The 17,905-nt window shown below is 33.0% G+C and overlaps 1 protein-coding gene across 4 annotated transcripts in view; it reads right to left on the reverse strand.

Annotated features, from left to right (window-relative positions):
- Positions 1-507: 507 nt before the first annotated feature.
- Positions 508-17,905, reverse strand: part of LOC136275400 (uncharacterized) — a 28,622-nt gene continuing 11,224 nt past the window's right edge. For 2 of the 4 annotated variants that reach the window (XM_066084365.1, XM_066084364.1), the window contains exons 2-13: positions 8,865-8,936; positions 8,253-8,282; positions 7,897-7,951; positions 7,171-7,209; positions 6,898-6,960; positions 6,644-6,730; positions 6,181-6,213; positions 5,950-5,994; positions 4,435-4,786; positions 3,804-3,983; positions 2,477-2,778; positions 508-2,258 (exon numbers count right to left, since the gene is read on the reverse strand). In XM_066084365.1, coding sequence (XP_065940437.1) covers positions 1,703-2,258; positions 2,477-2,778; positions 3,804-3,983; positions 4,435-4,786; positions 5,950-5,994; positions 6,181-6,213; positions 6,644-6,730; positions 6,898-6,960; positions 7,171-7,209; positions 7,897-7,951; positions 8,253-8,274 — 1,734 coding nt within the window. In that variant the 5' untranslated portion in view covers positions 8,275-8,282; positions 8,865-8,936 and the 3' untranslated portion in view covers positions 508-1,702. The remainder of the gene's footprint in view (positions 2,259-2,476; positions 2,779-3,803; positions 3,984-4,434; positions 4,787-5,949; positions 5,995-6,180; positions 6,214-6,643; positions 6,731-6,897; positions 6,961-7,170; positions 7,210-7,896; positions 7,952-8,252; positions 8,283-8,864; positions 8,937-17,905) is intronic. The other 2 variants (XM_066084363.1, XM_066084362.1) reach the window with 1 other exon arrangement.

Raw genomic sequence — 17,905 nt, forward strand, 5'->3', positions numbered from 1 at the left:
AATGCATTGCTACGCAGTGAAGAGGGTCACACATTCTTAAGAAAATATTCTACTCCATTAAAATATTCAATAAAAGGGTTATAATGCTATCAACTCATATATATAATACAGCATTTTGGAAACTGAGATAAATCAAGATGATATATAAGAAATTTAAAGAAATTTTTAAAAATGTTAAACAGCAAAATCCTTTATTAATGGGTCTTGTAGACTACTTGGTTGAACACTCATTATCACAATATCGCTTGTATGAGATCTTAAGTGATTAAAAAGGCAATGTCCTGTTTTTGTATGCACAATTTGCAGCGTACAAAACATCATGTAGAATCTCATTTTTCATGCTTTTGTATCCTTTGGCAACAGTTTTGGTAAGTTTCGGGCAGAAACAATCCAGTTACAGAGACTGCATTTACTATTCTATAGAACATCTTGGCCTGAAGAAACATTTGCACTACTACCAAACAGCGGATACTCAACTCCAATATGAAGTCAGCCATATTGTATGGAGTAGAGACATAGAGAATGAGCAAAACGACTCTCCAGAAGATCCAGGCATTTTACTATATATGTCTCGGGCGCTTGTTCAACATCCGATGGCCTGAAAGGATCACAAATGAAGAACTTTGGGAAGAGAGCGTGACAGGAGCCAATGGGCATACAAATTAGACTGAACTTGGGCTGGATTGGACACACTCTAAGGAAGCCAACATTCAACACCACACGCCAAGCCCTTCCCCGGAACTCGCAGGTCAAGAGAAAGAAAGAGGGAACGTCGCGGAAACGCCTGTAGGCGGGACACGGAGGATGATTTAAAGAAGACATGATCTGGAACTTTGCAGCACAAGTAGCCTAGAACCATGTTTGTTGGAGGGCAGTCTTTGATGCCATAAGGTCCTCACGGAACGACAGGCCAAAGTAAGTAAGTACAACCACTGGGTGTTCACGTTTATCCTTTGGCGTTTGTTAGTTTAAATTACTTTTATTGCTTGTAAAGATTTGTCTGATGAGTTTGGATTAAGAGTTTTAATTATTGATATGACAATAATTTGCGAGATTCCTTAATTTTAGTTGTGTAAAAATGTTATTCACATCAGACATTGTATTGTAATTTAAAAAAAATATTATATTTTTGGACTGTTCGAGACATAAGGAATTTTAAAAAAAATTGCGTGACTAAGTATCTGAATTTTTGGATAGTGGTCAAGTTTGTGTGTGTTGTGGAGTTTATTTAAAAAAAACACGTCTTTAAAAAGAACTTCTTTACACCGTTCATTGTTTCTAATCCTAATGTCAAGTATTTTTTAACTATGTCAACATAGCTTTTAATATGTTTTTTTTGTGAAGAGGACATGTTGTTGATATTTTGAGTATTAAACATCTTTCTCCTATTTTAAAAAGCGGTGCTATAACTGTAGAATGTTTAAAGATTGATCCACAAAATTAAGAATACATGAACTACCTTACAAACATACACTGATAAATGGTTTATTTATATGAATAAAAAAAGTTTATGTTGGTATTAAACTTCCGTACTTAGAAGACGTTAGTTAAATGTTGTTTGCATCAAAATGTAAGGATAGTCAAATCTAGAAAAAAAATGGTGTTAAAACTGGTTGCATTAAGTATGTTTTGTGTGTTCTTTCAGAAATAGACCACCCGAAATGTTGACAATTTGAAAAACAAAGTTCAAATTACAAAACATTTAAAATGGCCTTGGTGATTTAAAATCATCAAATGTTAGTCCTTTAGATAATCTGAGTGCAGGGTTTTTATCAGGAAATCCGGGTTTTTTTCCTATGAGCATCCACGGGTCAAACTCTTGTCGATGTATTTTCTTCTTGTGACCACTGTCTAAACTTAATTCCAAAACCGTAGTCGGACTCCCACCCAACCGTGTTTGCTTTGATATTGTAAAAGACAAACAATTCTCCTTTGCTCGATTTGAAAACACTATGAAACAATCGAGCTTGTTTTGTTTTCTTGATTTTTTCCGCTCGGAATTTCCTGATAGATGAGCACGAATTCTATGAAAATTTTTCAAATAGAAGTCTTCGGATGTACCTATCAAATCCAGGGACTGAGTTTGTTTAAGGAAGGTTGGTAAGTTTTCTATCATGACGCAGTTGATATAGAGCATGGCTTCTTGAGGATTGACAATCTTTATATGAATGGTTATCTTACACAGGAAAACGTCGGCGTAGGCTAATTTGACCTCATCTTTGTCTACTACCCCAGGGGCAACTAAACCAACTGATAATCTAAAACAGATAATATATATATATATATATTGTGACTACCTTTTAAAAATATTCCTGATGCATGTATTTATTGTTATGATCAAAATGTCTACTTTATCAAGAATTGAATTAAGGTGTTGATGTAAGATACTGCAGTACGATTATAATTGAGATGTGTTAGTTGAAGTCCAGTTAAACAACCAACCTTATTATTTAGAATTCAGATAAAAACCCTTTACCCTGATTTATTTGGTAAATTCTTCATTGTCATGACAACTCTGTTCTTTTTGTAACTCAAAGAACACTCATTCTTGGGCTTTATCGTAGGTTCCTCTCCATCCCACAGGATTGCCACAGGTTCTAGTGTGCCAGCGTCTGTGCTGTCTCGGAAACTCTCTAAGTCTAGCTTCACAGAAAAGGCTTTGTTAAACTTATCAATGTCATGCTCGACAAACAACCTCTGAGATATTTTTTGAAGTTTGAACTTCTCTGGGAATAAACTGTGACGTTTCACCATTGCACGTTTGTCCACATTACTGAGCTACAATAAATATAAATATCATGAACAGAAACTCATAATGAGGGTTATGAGATTAAAGAAATACATGTTTAACTCATAATTTTTTTTACGTAGCATGTCAATCAGCATAATAATACAAACTGCTTCAAAATGAAGGGTAACTTTCAACACCTAAGGCTAGTAGTCCCTATGACTTTCATCGCCGATATAGTTGCAGAAAATGTTCACCAATGTGATATTTTTTTAAAGCTGATAGAGCATTGGAGGTTAATTGCAATTTATAAGACAAAAAATAACTAATAATGTCCTTAACATTTAAACCTAACACAAAAACAACATAAACATAATTTATTTCCTTCCAAGCCGAGACTTTGGAATTCTATGTAATGTATTAGTACGGGCCATTGGAGACACAATAAAAACCTTCATTCGACATATGGTTCAAACTTTTAAGATTTCAAGCAACTTATAAGCATAGCCAATGGATTCGAGGCTTTAGATATAATTAGATTAGATATGATATATTGTATATGCATACCCAAACATTTAGTCAAATTTCAGTCGCATTTTCATTTAGTGAACACATTTCTTTTTTATCCCTTATTTTATGATCCAGTCTATTGTATGGAATTTTGTAGCTTGCAGAAAACAGGCAAATTTTAATTATCTAATTTTCCCAATGGCACGGTATTGCATGTTAAATTCATAGAGAGGATGACAGAATAGCTCCTTCTCTTTTAATAGATAAGTAGAACGTCACATTGGCAAAGGAACTTAATAAAAGTTTTTCAAGTATCATTAATTCTAAAGACTTCGTTTTAATTTCCTATAGCATCTATTTTACCTACACATACCTAATAAGACTTTAATATCGCAATATCTTGAATGGCGTAAGTTTTGAGTAACTTAAAGATAACTTTGTTTTAATTCAAAGAAAACGGGTAATTAATTCACTTATTTATATGGTGTTTTCATATTTATCACACGTTGTTTTAACATACACATGTACTAAAATTTAGCTGAGGTCGGCTTATACATGTATTTACCTGCAAATCAATGTCCTGAGGTGTATCCACAGTTTGTAATGGCATATCGAGAGACACCTTCTTTGAGTGTTTAAAAGAGAGAATGTTTCCCTCGGGTTTAATGATTTCCTTTTCCTTTTGAGGGATTTTGATTATGTAGAAGGACTCGATTTCTGTTGCATGGAATTTTATTTCGTCCCCCTTTCAAAATAAATACGATGAATGGGACTTAATTGAATATATGTATCACAGTTCAACCAATATTTGTTCATACGCATAAATGTTACTACTTTAAATGATTACATCTCAATCATGAATATAATAGGGGGTTCTTTGGAGTCCAGTCAAAAGTTCCACACCATTTTGATAGATTTTCAGTCCTTAGCTTGAAAATCATCATATAGCCAAAACTAGCAAAAGTAATAAGGCTTCAGTTTTAATATCATTAGAATATATATGAGTTCTGTGACTGGTTTTTATGTTTTTCAATAATATGACGATGCTTTTGTAGAACTTGTTTTCTGATTGACATTATACTTCATTGTGTATGAACATGTAACAAGGGTTTTTGAAATCACTTAGTAGTTTTTTGTAACATTCGTTACAGTCTGAAAGCATCGTTGGCACATACATGTGTGTAATATGAAAGTACCTCGCAATGGGCCACTCTGGATATCCAGTTGGACTTGTTCTTTATCCTTGCCTCATACCTATATCCTTCTTCTTTTTCGTCTTTATTAACTTTGACAGAAAAGGTGACCAGTGCTTCATCTGACTGATTAAACACTAGAACTTTCTTCTTGTCTCTTTTATCAACTAAAGTGTAAATATCCGTGCACATTTTCTCCATGAATCGCAGAGTGGTGTCCCTTAGTTCGTCAGCCCTCTTTTCCTGTGACCACGTGATTGCTCGAGTACGATCCACGTGGTAATTATCGGGGTACTCGAGGGTAATATCAGGGGACAGTGTCATTTTAGATATGCAAGCGACCACAGGGTTTAACCTAAAGGAATAAAACATTTTTAAATAGGTAGTTTCTTTCAATATATGCCCTAAATTCAAAAGTTTTTAAAAACTCATGAAATTACTATTACACATATTGTATCTTAAACAAGTCTGGGTAAAACGTACCAAGTCGTACTCTTTTATTTTGTTTTCAAAAGGGAAATATTACTTTAACATTATGATGAAGTCAAAAATGATGAAAATCCTTTTTTTAGAAGATGCAAGTGTGTCCGCAGCCGTCGCCCATGACGAAATTATTTCAAGGGGCATGGTCATGATTTTTGTCAAATTCTATTTTTCTGTTTTTATTATTTACATTTTTTAAGAATGTATTTCTAATGATCAAATGCAATTTGAGATTCATTTGTAGAGTTATTAGCAAGATACAGGGCTCATAATTCTTTTTCATGTAAACCATTATGTGGCCTGTTTTTGTTTACATAGGTTCGATATACCAGTAAAAATGTTTTTCAAGCTGATTTGTCTATCATTTCAATTCAAGCATAAATAATCAGTTGCTAACGCTGAACACATTCATTTTAGGTATAAAACTGGAAATTTAACTTCAACATTCAAAATGAAAACAAAAGCTCGATGAATGACACTAACATTTTGAAGTACTCACATTTATACACAGACAAAACGTATAAACACAATCGGAATTTTGTGAAAAAAAGTCTAGGAAACACTCGGGAGATGCAAATACACGACTGTAAACGTTTTTATATCTTTGTAGTAAAAAAACAATACTTATTGTAATTATGATCAATCTAATTTCTACTGTGATATTTTCGTCTAAGTTTTATTTTCGCTCCTTCTCACTATCGTTGTTAGTGGGCAAATTTAAGATTGGACAAATTCAAAACTATATACTATGTTAATCGAAAATATATCTATTTCTTGCTGTGTCTGGACAAAACCGTTTGCAGAAGAGAAAAAAACAATAAACAAAATAAAAATCAAGGGGCGAAAATTACCTAGTAAACAGTATATAAAGATGTTGTTTAGTCATGGCAATCAGCAGTTCGGATTGTTATAAAGGTCAATAATAACTAAGAAATGTTTTATATGGAGAAAACAGTTGATATTGTTATCATCCTAAAACATTCGCTCAAACAATAATAGCTTTGCAATAAAATGGTATTAGAATATAATTTATACCTCGTTGTCTTATCATCTTCTTTTTCACTCTCGGAATCACTACAACTTAAAAGATAAAAAAACAAACAATAGAATGACCATAAAATGTTTGAGTCATTTAAAAACAGTGGCGGATCAATGTTTGTGAATTTCATGACTGCTCAGTCTTACATACATTTACATGTCAACTTCCTATTTCCGATTTTTAGTTTGGTACAATTACCTGACTAATAGTAACTAATAGTTACTTACCTCGTTACCTCCTCTGCCAAAAAGTCGTCTTGTCTAACAAAAATGAGAAAATAGATTGCATTGTTTATTTAAAAAACATTTCATTGTTGCAACAAGTTTTCATGCATATGGTCGGTAATTTTTATGAATTTGAAATTCATTGCTTTAATAGGTATAATTAAAGAAAGGCATTCAGAAAAAGGGAAATTTTGAATTTTCGTTTATTAGCATGTTTACGGTAATTTGAATAGCGAACCGACCACAGAATTCTATTCGCTATTCGAATAGTGAATAGCGAAAAGCGAATAGAACTCCAACTTCTGAATGCCTTAAAGAAAATGGTCTTATAACTAAAAATGATAAAATGATTACTGTTTAGCAGAATCAACCCTAAATTTTTAGGATTAACAAACTACGATGCAACTATAAAATTTACACAAAAAAGGTTGCACTGAGACGATAATTCTCATTTTTAAAGCATTACCGAGCATCGTTTCCCCCTGCTATCTTTTTGTCCCATGCTGGATCAAAGTCAACCCCTACCAATGGTTTGCGGGGTGTGGATACTTCCCTGAAACGTTTAGAGATACACTTTTACCCTGCCTTTTATTCATTCTGGTATTTATTCTGTAGTTACTGTTTTTAATAACTACATTTTCCCAAAACTATCGTTCGATCAAAATGGTTTGGTCAATCATTTGAGCAAATGCAGTTCTAAATGAACCACATTTTCCTTACGTTCGAACTGTGTAAAGCCCTTTACATCCTGCCAAAAGTTTCTCGACTTCGTCTTCACCATTGCTTGAAAATAAAATACTAGTACACAACTTAACGTCCTAGTATCCTAGCATTGATGTAAAGATAAGAAAATACATGTAACCTGAATATTTAATAAAATAAAATAATTATAAAGCAATTCCATTTTATCTTAATTCCAGATTATTGCCTAGTTATTAGTCATAAAGAAAGATCATATACATGTATATCACTTTGAGAATCGTAAATAAATACCTCATTGGCTTTATATCTTGCCTTTCATTTTCAGAATCGCTACAATTAAAAAGAAAACAAATGAAATTTTGGAAATACAAATGTACAATCAAATAGTAAGAATTCGCAGTTGTTCAATTTTTGACAGGTAAATTTATGGTTATTCAGTCTTACACAAGAATTTACATCAATAATTCATAATTTATGAAATATAGGGGAGGGGAGCCAAATTTTCGAAAAATATCCTGCTCATTATGCAGTGTTTGTGGAATTATCTCTGTCCCCGGGGCCATAAAACTTGGACGAGCTCACTTTTGATCTCAGTCTCACTTTTTTACAAGAAATATATGGTTTCACCGAAATATATACTAGTAGTGGAAAAATGGGACTGAGATCAAAAGTGAGCTCGTCCAAGTTTTATGGCCCCGGTGCCTATAACATAAAAGGGCAGGTATCCTCCCTTAGTGTTCTTTGCAAATGAGATAAAGAAAGTATAAAAATTAATCTCGACAGGACATCAATGAATAATTCTTATGCATATTACATACGAACAACACAAACTCTGATTTGATAACTCAGGAAATTTTGACTCTACAATACACATCAAAACTTGTCAAACAGGACGTTCTTGGGACAAGCGTATTCATTTCAGTTGTTATGTCTGCATATTAAATTTTGATAAAAGATGGGTTATCCTGTTTCTAAGTTCCTTGTGAATTTTTTACAGTGTACTAGTACTTTACATACCTTTTTCGAAATAATAGAATTATACCTTTCAAAATCTGGTGAGACATCGTAGTCACTAAAATGTGAAAATGTTATCATATGGATGAATAATAATATCATATATATATATATATATATATATATATATATATATATATATATATATATATATATATATATATATATATATATATATGAAAATTAATAAATAATATTACTGATTTTAAGATTTAACAGTTTTTATATGAATGATATTTCCTCAGTGAAAAAAAAAATATTCGAAAACGATTTGAGTTTAGTTTTGCACATCAATTTCTGCACGAAAGAATTTCGTTTAATCGTTGATTTAAGACACTGGTTCACAAGATCGAACTCACCTTTCAATATCTGAGGAGACATCAGATACACTGAAAGATACAATGAATCAATTAAAACAAATGTTAATTACTAAATAAAGAAATAAATTATGTCGAATATAATAATATCAATATAACTATGAATTTGTGATAACATTTTGAATGTTGAACAAAAAGGTAAAAAATAGCTGACATTTTTAATCGAAAATCATATTCATTTCTTCATATTTTTATAATTTTCTAATATTTGGAAAATGAGTAATATCATTTTGCATAAATGGTCATAAAAACTCTCAATATTACATATTACTGTCATGTGAAAGCTTTACTTAAAATTGTACTTAAAGAGGACTTAGGCGACTTTTTCACATTAAAATGAAGAGGTCTTGTTCAAAAGAATAAGATGCGAAGATGCGTTCAGTACAACAGGACGAATTTTTTTATGCATCCTTACATAATGGTCCTTTAATTTGGTTCGTATAGTTACCTGACTTTTTGTTTTACGCGTCAAATATCTGCTAATGATTTGTCGTGTCATTTAAAAAGACAATTCAGGCGGGTTTTGTCAAACATTTTAACCATGGTTGACGGATTACGTTATATATAGTAATTACAGGCTCAAAAGATACATACACAGACACAAAATCGGAGCCTTTGTTCACATCGTCGTCATCTTCTCCCTCGTCTTTATATATGCTTCTTCGACTGAAATCAAGAGTTATGATTTCGTTTTTATTTATCGTAATTCAAGAAGAAAACAACCATAAAACAGCAGAAAAAAATTAAGAAAAAGACAACAATCAACTACATGTATTACATTGACAATTTTCTCCCTTGTTTCTAAATAAGAAAATTGGGTCCACATAGCAACTGACTTCCAAACAGGTTCTAACCAATTTCAATCAATTTATCTCCAATGTGAATAATTATAGCAATGTCAATGTCTTTGGATCTGAGCTAGGAGAATACTTAGTTTGCATACTTTAGTGTCATTAAAATATGTTATAGTGGCATTTTTATATAGAATTTTAAAAGTCAAATTCCCTTATTAGTGAGGCTAAGTTTTACATGGTATTTTTGTATGAACGTCATACTTGATCATGTTAATATCAAAATTAGTGAAGCTTAAGGCATGTTACTTCCAATGTTCGAAGAAATTTAAAACTCTTTACTTGACTTCCATAAAGCTACATGTGAAAAAGGTGGGTGTTGGTATAAGGGCATTAAATTATCAACTTCCATTACTCTAAAACTAACTTATAGATGTAAACTTGACATCTCAACGTTACGATTACCCCCCCCCCCCCCCCCCCCCCCCCCCACACACACACACACACGCACAAGTTAAAATTAGTCGATATAAACTTTACCTATGAACAAAAATATACCGTTTGTGATATCAATTGGGCCCCTATATACAATTAGATTATAATTTTTTTATATACATTGTACTAATAGATGTACATGTACATGCATTCAGGAAACTGTATTAAACAAATAGTGAGGGGGGAATATATTAACCAAGTATTATTACAGTGAGACCAAAAGACAACAATCATATACAAAAAAAAAGTGAAATTAGAAAACAATAGCCCAAAGCCGGTGTAGTAACAAGGACATATCGCATGATTCAAAAGTATGGGACATTTTACATTTTTTGGCTTCCTTGTGTACCAAATAATTACTTCTAACAGTTTGTTAACGGTAGAAAAGCGGTAATTAGCCATAATATCAATTTAAACTAGATGCTGCCATTAGACAGTAATACCCGCACCATGTGTTTGCCCCTAAATAACACTGTTTTGTACCAGTTTAATTAAAAATGAAGGCTACATGCAAACTCCGGTAATACATTTAAAAATTATAATTTTCATAACTGAAGGATGAGATCCCTGCCCATATGATAATACACATCGTGACATGAGCAGCACTTTTGTGCAATTTGGGGTAGAACTGTTTGCAGTGAATTTTCAGTTAATCAATAATCTTAACATTTTATGTCATAGGAAGTATAATGGTATATATAATTTACATATTACAAACAAAATTAAAAATTAAATTATGCCCCCTCCCCGTGGCGGTTGCCGGTTTTAGATTTGCTTCTATGTGCCTACATGAACATCATCGTGTGCACAGATTTAGAGAAGGAGTGGGAGTGAGGGGTCCAGACCCCCCTCCCCATGAAAATTCGTAAATTACCAAAAATACACCTTGGACCCCAATGCCCCTACAGACATGTAAACGCTCTAACCCATTGCGCTTCAATGTTAGGTAACATTATTTGGGGGGTAAATATTTAATCAATATTCAACATACTTTATTGTTTATCTCAATAGGAAGTATACATGTACATCACAATATGCAGGTGTCCTGCATCACCTTAAAGCTGTTATTTACCTAATAAAATAGTGCAAGTGGATTTGAAGAATAGATCATAAAAAAAAATGCATGTTACAAATGACTGATCTTTGTCTGAAGTTACGTACACAACACGGGTTTGCATGTCTCATTAGCGGGTACTAGTTTTACCCAGCTCTTCGATTTGATGGGTTCACGTGTATACATAAATGGGTGTTGCTAAAACGCGGAACGGAAAGAAAACGGAAAATCTTATCTAATGTTATTTACCTCATAGATTTGTTAAGTATGTTAAAACGATATACTTTATGTACCTTTTTAATATTTTTTAAAAGATTAGCAATATTAGATTATTTATTCAAGAATATTTATTTCCTCAAAATTAACAGTACATGCATTGACCACTATATTCTGTCCCAAAATATCCACGATTCACTTTTTGCTGTATATTTATATATACCTCAGGGTTCAAGCGATTCTCTTTTAGAAGCATTAAACATTCTCATTATTCTTTCTTTAAAACGTCCTCTCTAGCTTATCAGCTGGTAAAAATACACGGCTAAAAATAAAGAAGTCTACGGGGTTTTGCATTTTAACAGACCCGGATGATAGTGTTGAAAAATTGTGCAAGGTCTTCTGAGTGCCTTCCAAATGGAGAAAAATGTCAACATTTTCCATTATAAATCGTCCAAATGTGCTGCATGAATATTTTGGGATCGACAGACTATAGTCCCAATATATAATCGGAAAATCAAACCAGGCAACGTCTAGAGCTCTCTATTCGGATCATATGTATATAGCTGCTGGAATAAACAACTGCATGCTTTGTAACGCAAACGTAAACAAAATTGCATTGCTAAAAATACTAGTTTCACAAATTACCAGTTTCACAAATTACCGGGTATTTTAATGTTTACTGTATTTTAATTTTTAATGTCGTCAGTCCTACGGTTTTTTTCTTCCATCTCAATGATACTGTATCGTCTGTATGATAAAAGATCGTCTAGAACACCGAAAATTCAATTTTGATGTAAGTATATTCATGTACATCATATTTGGAAATAATATAAAAATACTCAAAACACGCATAAAACGCTTTCACTAACTGCATACGTCACGCTAATATGCCAGCAATACCATATAAGAGAAATAAGTAAAAAGTTATAGCTAATTTGCTCGTTTAATCATGTTAATGTTTCACAATTCGTATACATTTGATTTTTCCGTTTCGTACTCAACTAAAGCCGAATGAATACAATGCTATAATTGATAGACATTCATATGAATATTAATAAAATAGCAACATGTTGATAATCATTCATTAGATATAAATAAAAGATACAAAGTAAATCGTGTCTGGCCAGTCTATACCCTTTTTAAGCGATAAACGTGATGATATTTTCCATTCCGTTCCGTTTTCCGTTCCGCGTTTTAGCAACACCCATACATACATGTATGTGTTTTCCGTATGCAGAAAAGGATTACGGTAGTTAAGATCTGCTAAAGGAATTCATTATTGTGTTTTAATTGGATTATCATGATTATGATGTTGACCAATTTAGGTAAGCATAATACATGTAGTAGCAGTAGCACAATATAATGAGATGCCAGCATGGGATTCCTGCCAGCATACATATGTAACAAATTAGTTTATTTTCATTATACAGTTTGCATTTTTCTTAAAGTTTTTACAGTTTAAACAGTTTATTGTCATTCTTAAGGTTCAAATACTTTCTGTTGATCATTTAATTCTTTCTACTCTCATATTTTGAACAAGTTAAAAATTATCCTATTTATAGTTACACTTCTACAGGAAATAGTATCCATGTTGTCACTTTTGCCTAAGTTATAAAGTTACCTGTTCTCTGATTGGCTAAGTTACTCTAGTTTCTTTGGTTTTCATTGGTTAAAATTAGTGAATAGAATACAGGTATATATAAGAGAGTGTTCGGTCAGTTTTCTTTACTTGGGTTGGGGAGTGATTACCTTATGGTAAGTCTCCCTTTCTATTCTTGGCACTTAAACCTCTTGGTTTTACAGCTATGAATAGGTTAGAGTTAGGTTTAGCATAAGAAAGCATGATTTATGTAGAGTTAGGATTTAGTTCATTTTTGTAGGGTTTAAAGCATTTTTTTTATAATACAGATTTTCCTTAGGGTTTGGAGTGTAAGTTTAGATAGGTTTTCCCTTTCCCAGTCCTGGTTCAAGGTGTTGTAGATAACTTATTTTTATAAGGAGGATCATATTAGTCATTTTTACATTCATTTGTCATAGAGGAGAAATTTGATATTTATAGAGATGTAGCTCGTTCCTTATTCATCGTTCCTCGTCTGTTATTATTAAATCTATTGTTAGATTCTATGGTGGCCCAGTAGGAGCAAATTTTGATTTTTGGCAATTATTTGGCATTTTTGCATTTTCTTATTGTTTTTATTAATTGTAGAATTTAATTAAATTATCAAGTATCTATTGTAATAACAGTTCATTATAAATTCAGATTATACATATTTTCAGAGTAATTTTCCCTTTGAGTACTTCTGTTTGTTAATTTCCATATTTTTGTCTATTATTATAAAATTCTTGTTGCTATCCTTGACTTAAATCAACTCTATAAACATTAATAAATTGTGTTAAATCTTACTGGTGTTTTCATTACAAGTGTTGACCATAGTTCAGGAATCCCCTTACCTGGGTTGATTTTTAACTGAGCCAGTATTTGACTTTAGAGATACTTTGATCACAAGAGTTATTGCCCTTGTCGTACTGGTTTTGGTTACACATACATATGTATATAATTTCTACTTTCACTTTCTAAATGTGATCTCCTTTTGACAGCAAACTGTATCATCGTCTTTTAATATTTAAATAAGCTTATCATCGTTACCTATCCTATCGCATTTGTAAAGTTTCTGTCATTTTAGTTGCAAAAGTTATTTTTTTCATTTGCCAGACTGCATGCACTGTTGAGTTGACCCCATATTGACCCTGTATAAACAATTTCTTATTAAATATGTGTATTACATGTAAGTAAGTGTAGACACTTATCATTTTTATATGAGTTATAATAGGAAGGAAGGGGTATTTCTTTCTTAATGTACGGTATTATAATGCATCTAATACAATGTATAGGTCATGACCTTATGGGACTGTTCTGACCCCACGAAACAGGAAAATACAAAATATCTTCTAAAGTCATTATGAAGCATCAACTGGTGTTAAGTACATTAATGACCCCCAGGTGTTGTCTTTAAGACTAAGCCATACTACAGTCATGAACATGAATAGTATAGAACAAAACACAAACTAATACATGTACATGTATATATACATAGGAAGTATTACAAAACAGATGATTGATCTATATCTGGGTTCTTAAATTGAATCATATATCATGTACATATTATATTACTGTTTCTTTGTTCAAGGCATTGAAGATGGTATGTAGGTCATGATCCCAAGTGCTCTTCCTGAAATTATCAAATATCATAAAAACCATTGAGATCCCCACCTTAATCCAAAGATATTATTCCTCCTTAGGTCATGCAGGCGCATCAGATCATTATGGCATGTAAGTCATGACCCTAAGGGGTCATCCTGACCCCCTTAGAATCAGAAATTGTCAATTATCTTTAAATTATTGATGTTTGATGATCCTATCTCTATTTAATCTTTATTAATTATTAAGTCTCCTGAATGAAGTTTGGAGACTTATTGTTTTTGTACGGTTCTTAATACATGTATTATTATTCTTCATCTTCTTTTTCTTCTTTCCCGCTCTGAACTTGTTTCTCAGAGATGGCTGAACATAATTGTACAAAACTCTAGGATATGATAGGCCTGCATATCTAGTTGTGCACCCTGGTTTGATTTTTCTCATTTTGGGTTAGACAACCACTTATCGGGGGAGGGGGGGGGAGGGGGTGTCAAAAGGGTGTGGGGTCTAACATTGAACCTTGTAGGAAGAATCGTAGACTCTATTGTAAATGGTAACTTGAAAACGGACAAAGATAATAATATAGGGTTTTCATAATCATATATTGGCTGTTACTGGCAATATATAGGGTTTATTAGATCTGACCCCTGGGGTCATCCCCACCCCCCAGGAATTTGAAATTACCATATATCTCAGAAACTGTTATAATCATGACCCCTTAACCATATATATTCATGTTTCTGATGTCAAGGGGCATCAAATGTTATGTAGGTCATGGGCCCTGTGGGTGGTCCTGACCCCCTCAAACAGCAAGTCCCTTAATATCTTCAAAACAGTTGAGATCCCCACCCCTAAACCATATATATTCTTGTTCCTTGTGTCAAGGGGCATCAAACAGTATGTACAGTGGTAACAACGTTATTGTTGACAAGCCAATCGTGTTAAATCGTTCGTGTAACGTGGGTGATCGTTCGTGTAACGTGCGGGATCGTGCGTGTATCAGGAAAATTGGTTTGCGTTTAATACCGTGCGTGTTCGTGCGTGTTCGTGCGTGATCGTGCGTGATCGTGCGGTTTTTTCGTTTTGTAACTTTTTTACGGAATGCCAGGATTTATTCTTAAAGCAAAGACAAGTAGTTTTTGTAAAACAATGTGAATTTAAAACTTTTTATTATATAAGAACATTGACAGTTGTTAACATTCATTCTCTCTTTCGTCCTTAAATAATTTTTTTTATTTCTATAGCTCATTTAATCCTTTGTTCGGTCGAGTTAGTTTTGCTAAATTTTACAATCAGCCTATATCAAGCATCAATTGTGTCTTGACAAATAATTTCAATCATATTAGCAAAAGCGACAGGTTGAATGAAAGCGGCTAAGCTTACCCATTCCCCGTTTTAAACTAAACGATTATTCCCAGCGTTTTTCTTTCAAATGAGAATACGATACGCATTATTATCTAGTAGATTGTATACACATTTGTTTGAAATAAAATTTATTTAGACGCTTTAAAATTTAGAATAAATAGAAATAATTAAATCAATTATTTACTGTACATTATGAAAATATTGGATGTGAAAAATCGAAATTATATGGAACAAGGTAACAAATTTACCTGTATCACGCATAATTAAATCGTACGTAAGAGAATTAAATTACATAAACAGTCAACTCGTATGTAAATAATTTCGTGTAGTTTATGCATAATCGTCATTTCAATTACACGTAATTTTCTTTAACTTATGATTGAAGTTAATATTTGTTATGGAGACAAAATATTAATTTGTGTGTGAATCCATTATATTTGTGTATGGATGTGTAAAAGTGTTAACTCGTAAAATACAAAACAGTGCATGACTAAAGTACATGCCGCTTTTCAATAACACACAAACATAAAGCAATACAAATTAAAGAAATACGTTTCCTTAATTCTAATCTTAAAAATTAATTTTGATTTTGCGTGTTTAATTGTGTAGAATCGTTCGGTTGCGTGTTTTATCGTTTTTGTTCGTGTATCGTGAAGATTCAGTAAGTTAGTGATCGTCCGTGTATCGAGAGTGATCGTTCGTGTATCGTGCGTGATCGTTCGTGTATCAGAATCGTGCGTGTCGTTTGTCAACAATAACGTTGCTACCACTGTAGGTCATGAGCCCCAGGGGTGGTCATGACCCCCCTTGAACAGGAAGTGCACGAATATCTCGAAAACGGTTGAGATCCCCACCCCTTAACCATATATATTCTTGATCCTTAAAGGGCATCAAAAGGTATGTACCGGTAGGTAATGGGCCTCAAGGTTAAATTTAATTTTTCAAAACCGTAATGCACATCTATGGAACAGTTCTTATCATATCCCAAGATATGATGTGTCTATCCATTAAATCATAAAAGGAGTTCATAGGATCTATGTTTTTTTGAAGTGATAAACGTCAATTTTCTGCTACTTCTTGACTCCCTGGATGAAATTTAAATTTTTAAAACCTCACTGCACATCTATAGAACAGTCCCTATCATATCCCAAGATATGATTGTCTATCCATTAAATCATAAAAGGAGTTCTAGGATCTATGTTTTTTTTTAGTGATAAACGTCAATTTTCTGCTACTATTTGACTCCCTGGATGAAATTTAAATTTTTAAAACCTTATTGCACATCTATAGGACAGCCCCAATTATATCCCAAGAGATGACGTAGCTACTCCAAAAGTTGTAAGAGGAGTTCTGGGAACCATATTTTTTTGCAAAAAAACGTCTTTTTTTGTTGCTCACTGATCCCCTTAATAATAAAAAAAAATTCTGGAACCTGATCACGCCTCAATATGACACCCCCAATCATATTCTAGAAGATCATTTGGCTACTGCTAAAAAAAAAAGACGTTTTTGAAACCAGTTTTTTTGTAAAAAAAAAAAAACAAAAAAAAAACGTCATTTTTCAGCCATTAAATGACCCCCAGGACAAAATTGAAAATTCCGAAACTTATTGCGCATCTATAGGATACCCTAAAACATATTCCAAAAGATGATTTGTCTACTGTTGAAAATGTAGGAGGAGTTCGAGGAAGAAGGTTTTTTTGTGAAAAAACGTCATCTTTTACCAATTATTTGACCCCCAGGACTAACAGAGAATTTTTGAAACCTTTTTACAAAACGACATGATACCCCAAATCAAACTCCAAGAGTCCAGTTTGCTGGTTTATATGATGTAAGAGCAGTTTGAGAAAGTAAAACGTGACAGACGGACGGACGGACGGACAGACGGACGGAACAGGGTAACAACAATTTACCCGAACTTTCTTTAGAAAGTGCGGGTATAATTATAGCCTCGATCGTTTAAAAACTCGGTTGTTAGATAGGGTGTCACGTGGTACAGTGACGTCACATGCGACCTTCTTCGAACAGCTGATTGTAAACAAATTGTAGGATTAGCATTATCTTTGACATTTATTCACCATGTACGTTGTTTATTTTACATGCTGACTAAATTCAAAGAATCTTATTATTCAGTCGTACATGTTTGAACCACCAGTACTGATAAAAAACGATGATATTAACTTCCACATCCCTTCAATCTTCTTCCTCCTATATTCATCCCCTTTCCCAATCACATGAATAACTAATCTCAATAAATGCGTTTGGTCACTATCTTAATTCAGTTCCTGTTTAGTTCTCTAGTTCTGTCCTCGTTGATAACTTCAAAAGCCCGTTTTCGCAAAATGTTTATTTCTAAGTTGTAAATTAAAACGATAACGGGACATGATGGTGTTTTGTGCTTCCTGCGGGTGTTCTAGCCGTCAAAAATGGGGATTTGGACTGTTGTTTCTTCAAGTTCCCCTTACGAAAGTATGGGGAAATCCTGCGACAAATAGGGGTTTATCTGTCGACGAGAGGA

The sequence above is a fragment of the Magallana gigas genome, chromosome 5, assembly GCF_963853765.1.
Source record: "Magallana gigas chromosome 5, xbMagGiga1.1, whole genome shotgun sequence".
Taxonomy (NCBI): Eukaryota; Metazoa; Mollusca; class Bivalvia; order Ostreida; family Ostreidae; genus Magallana; species Magallana gigas.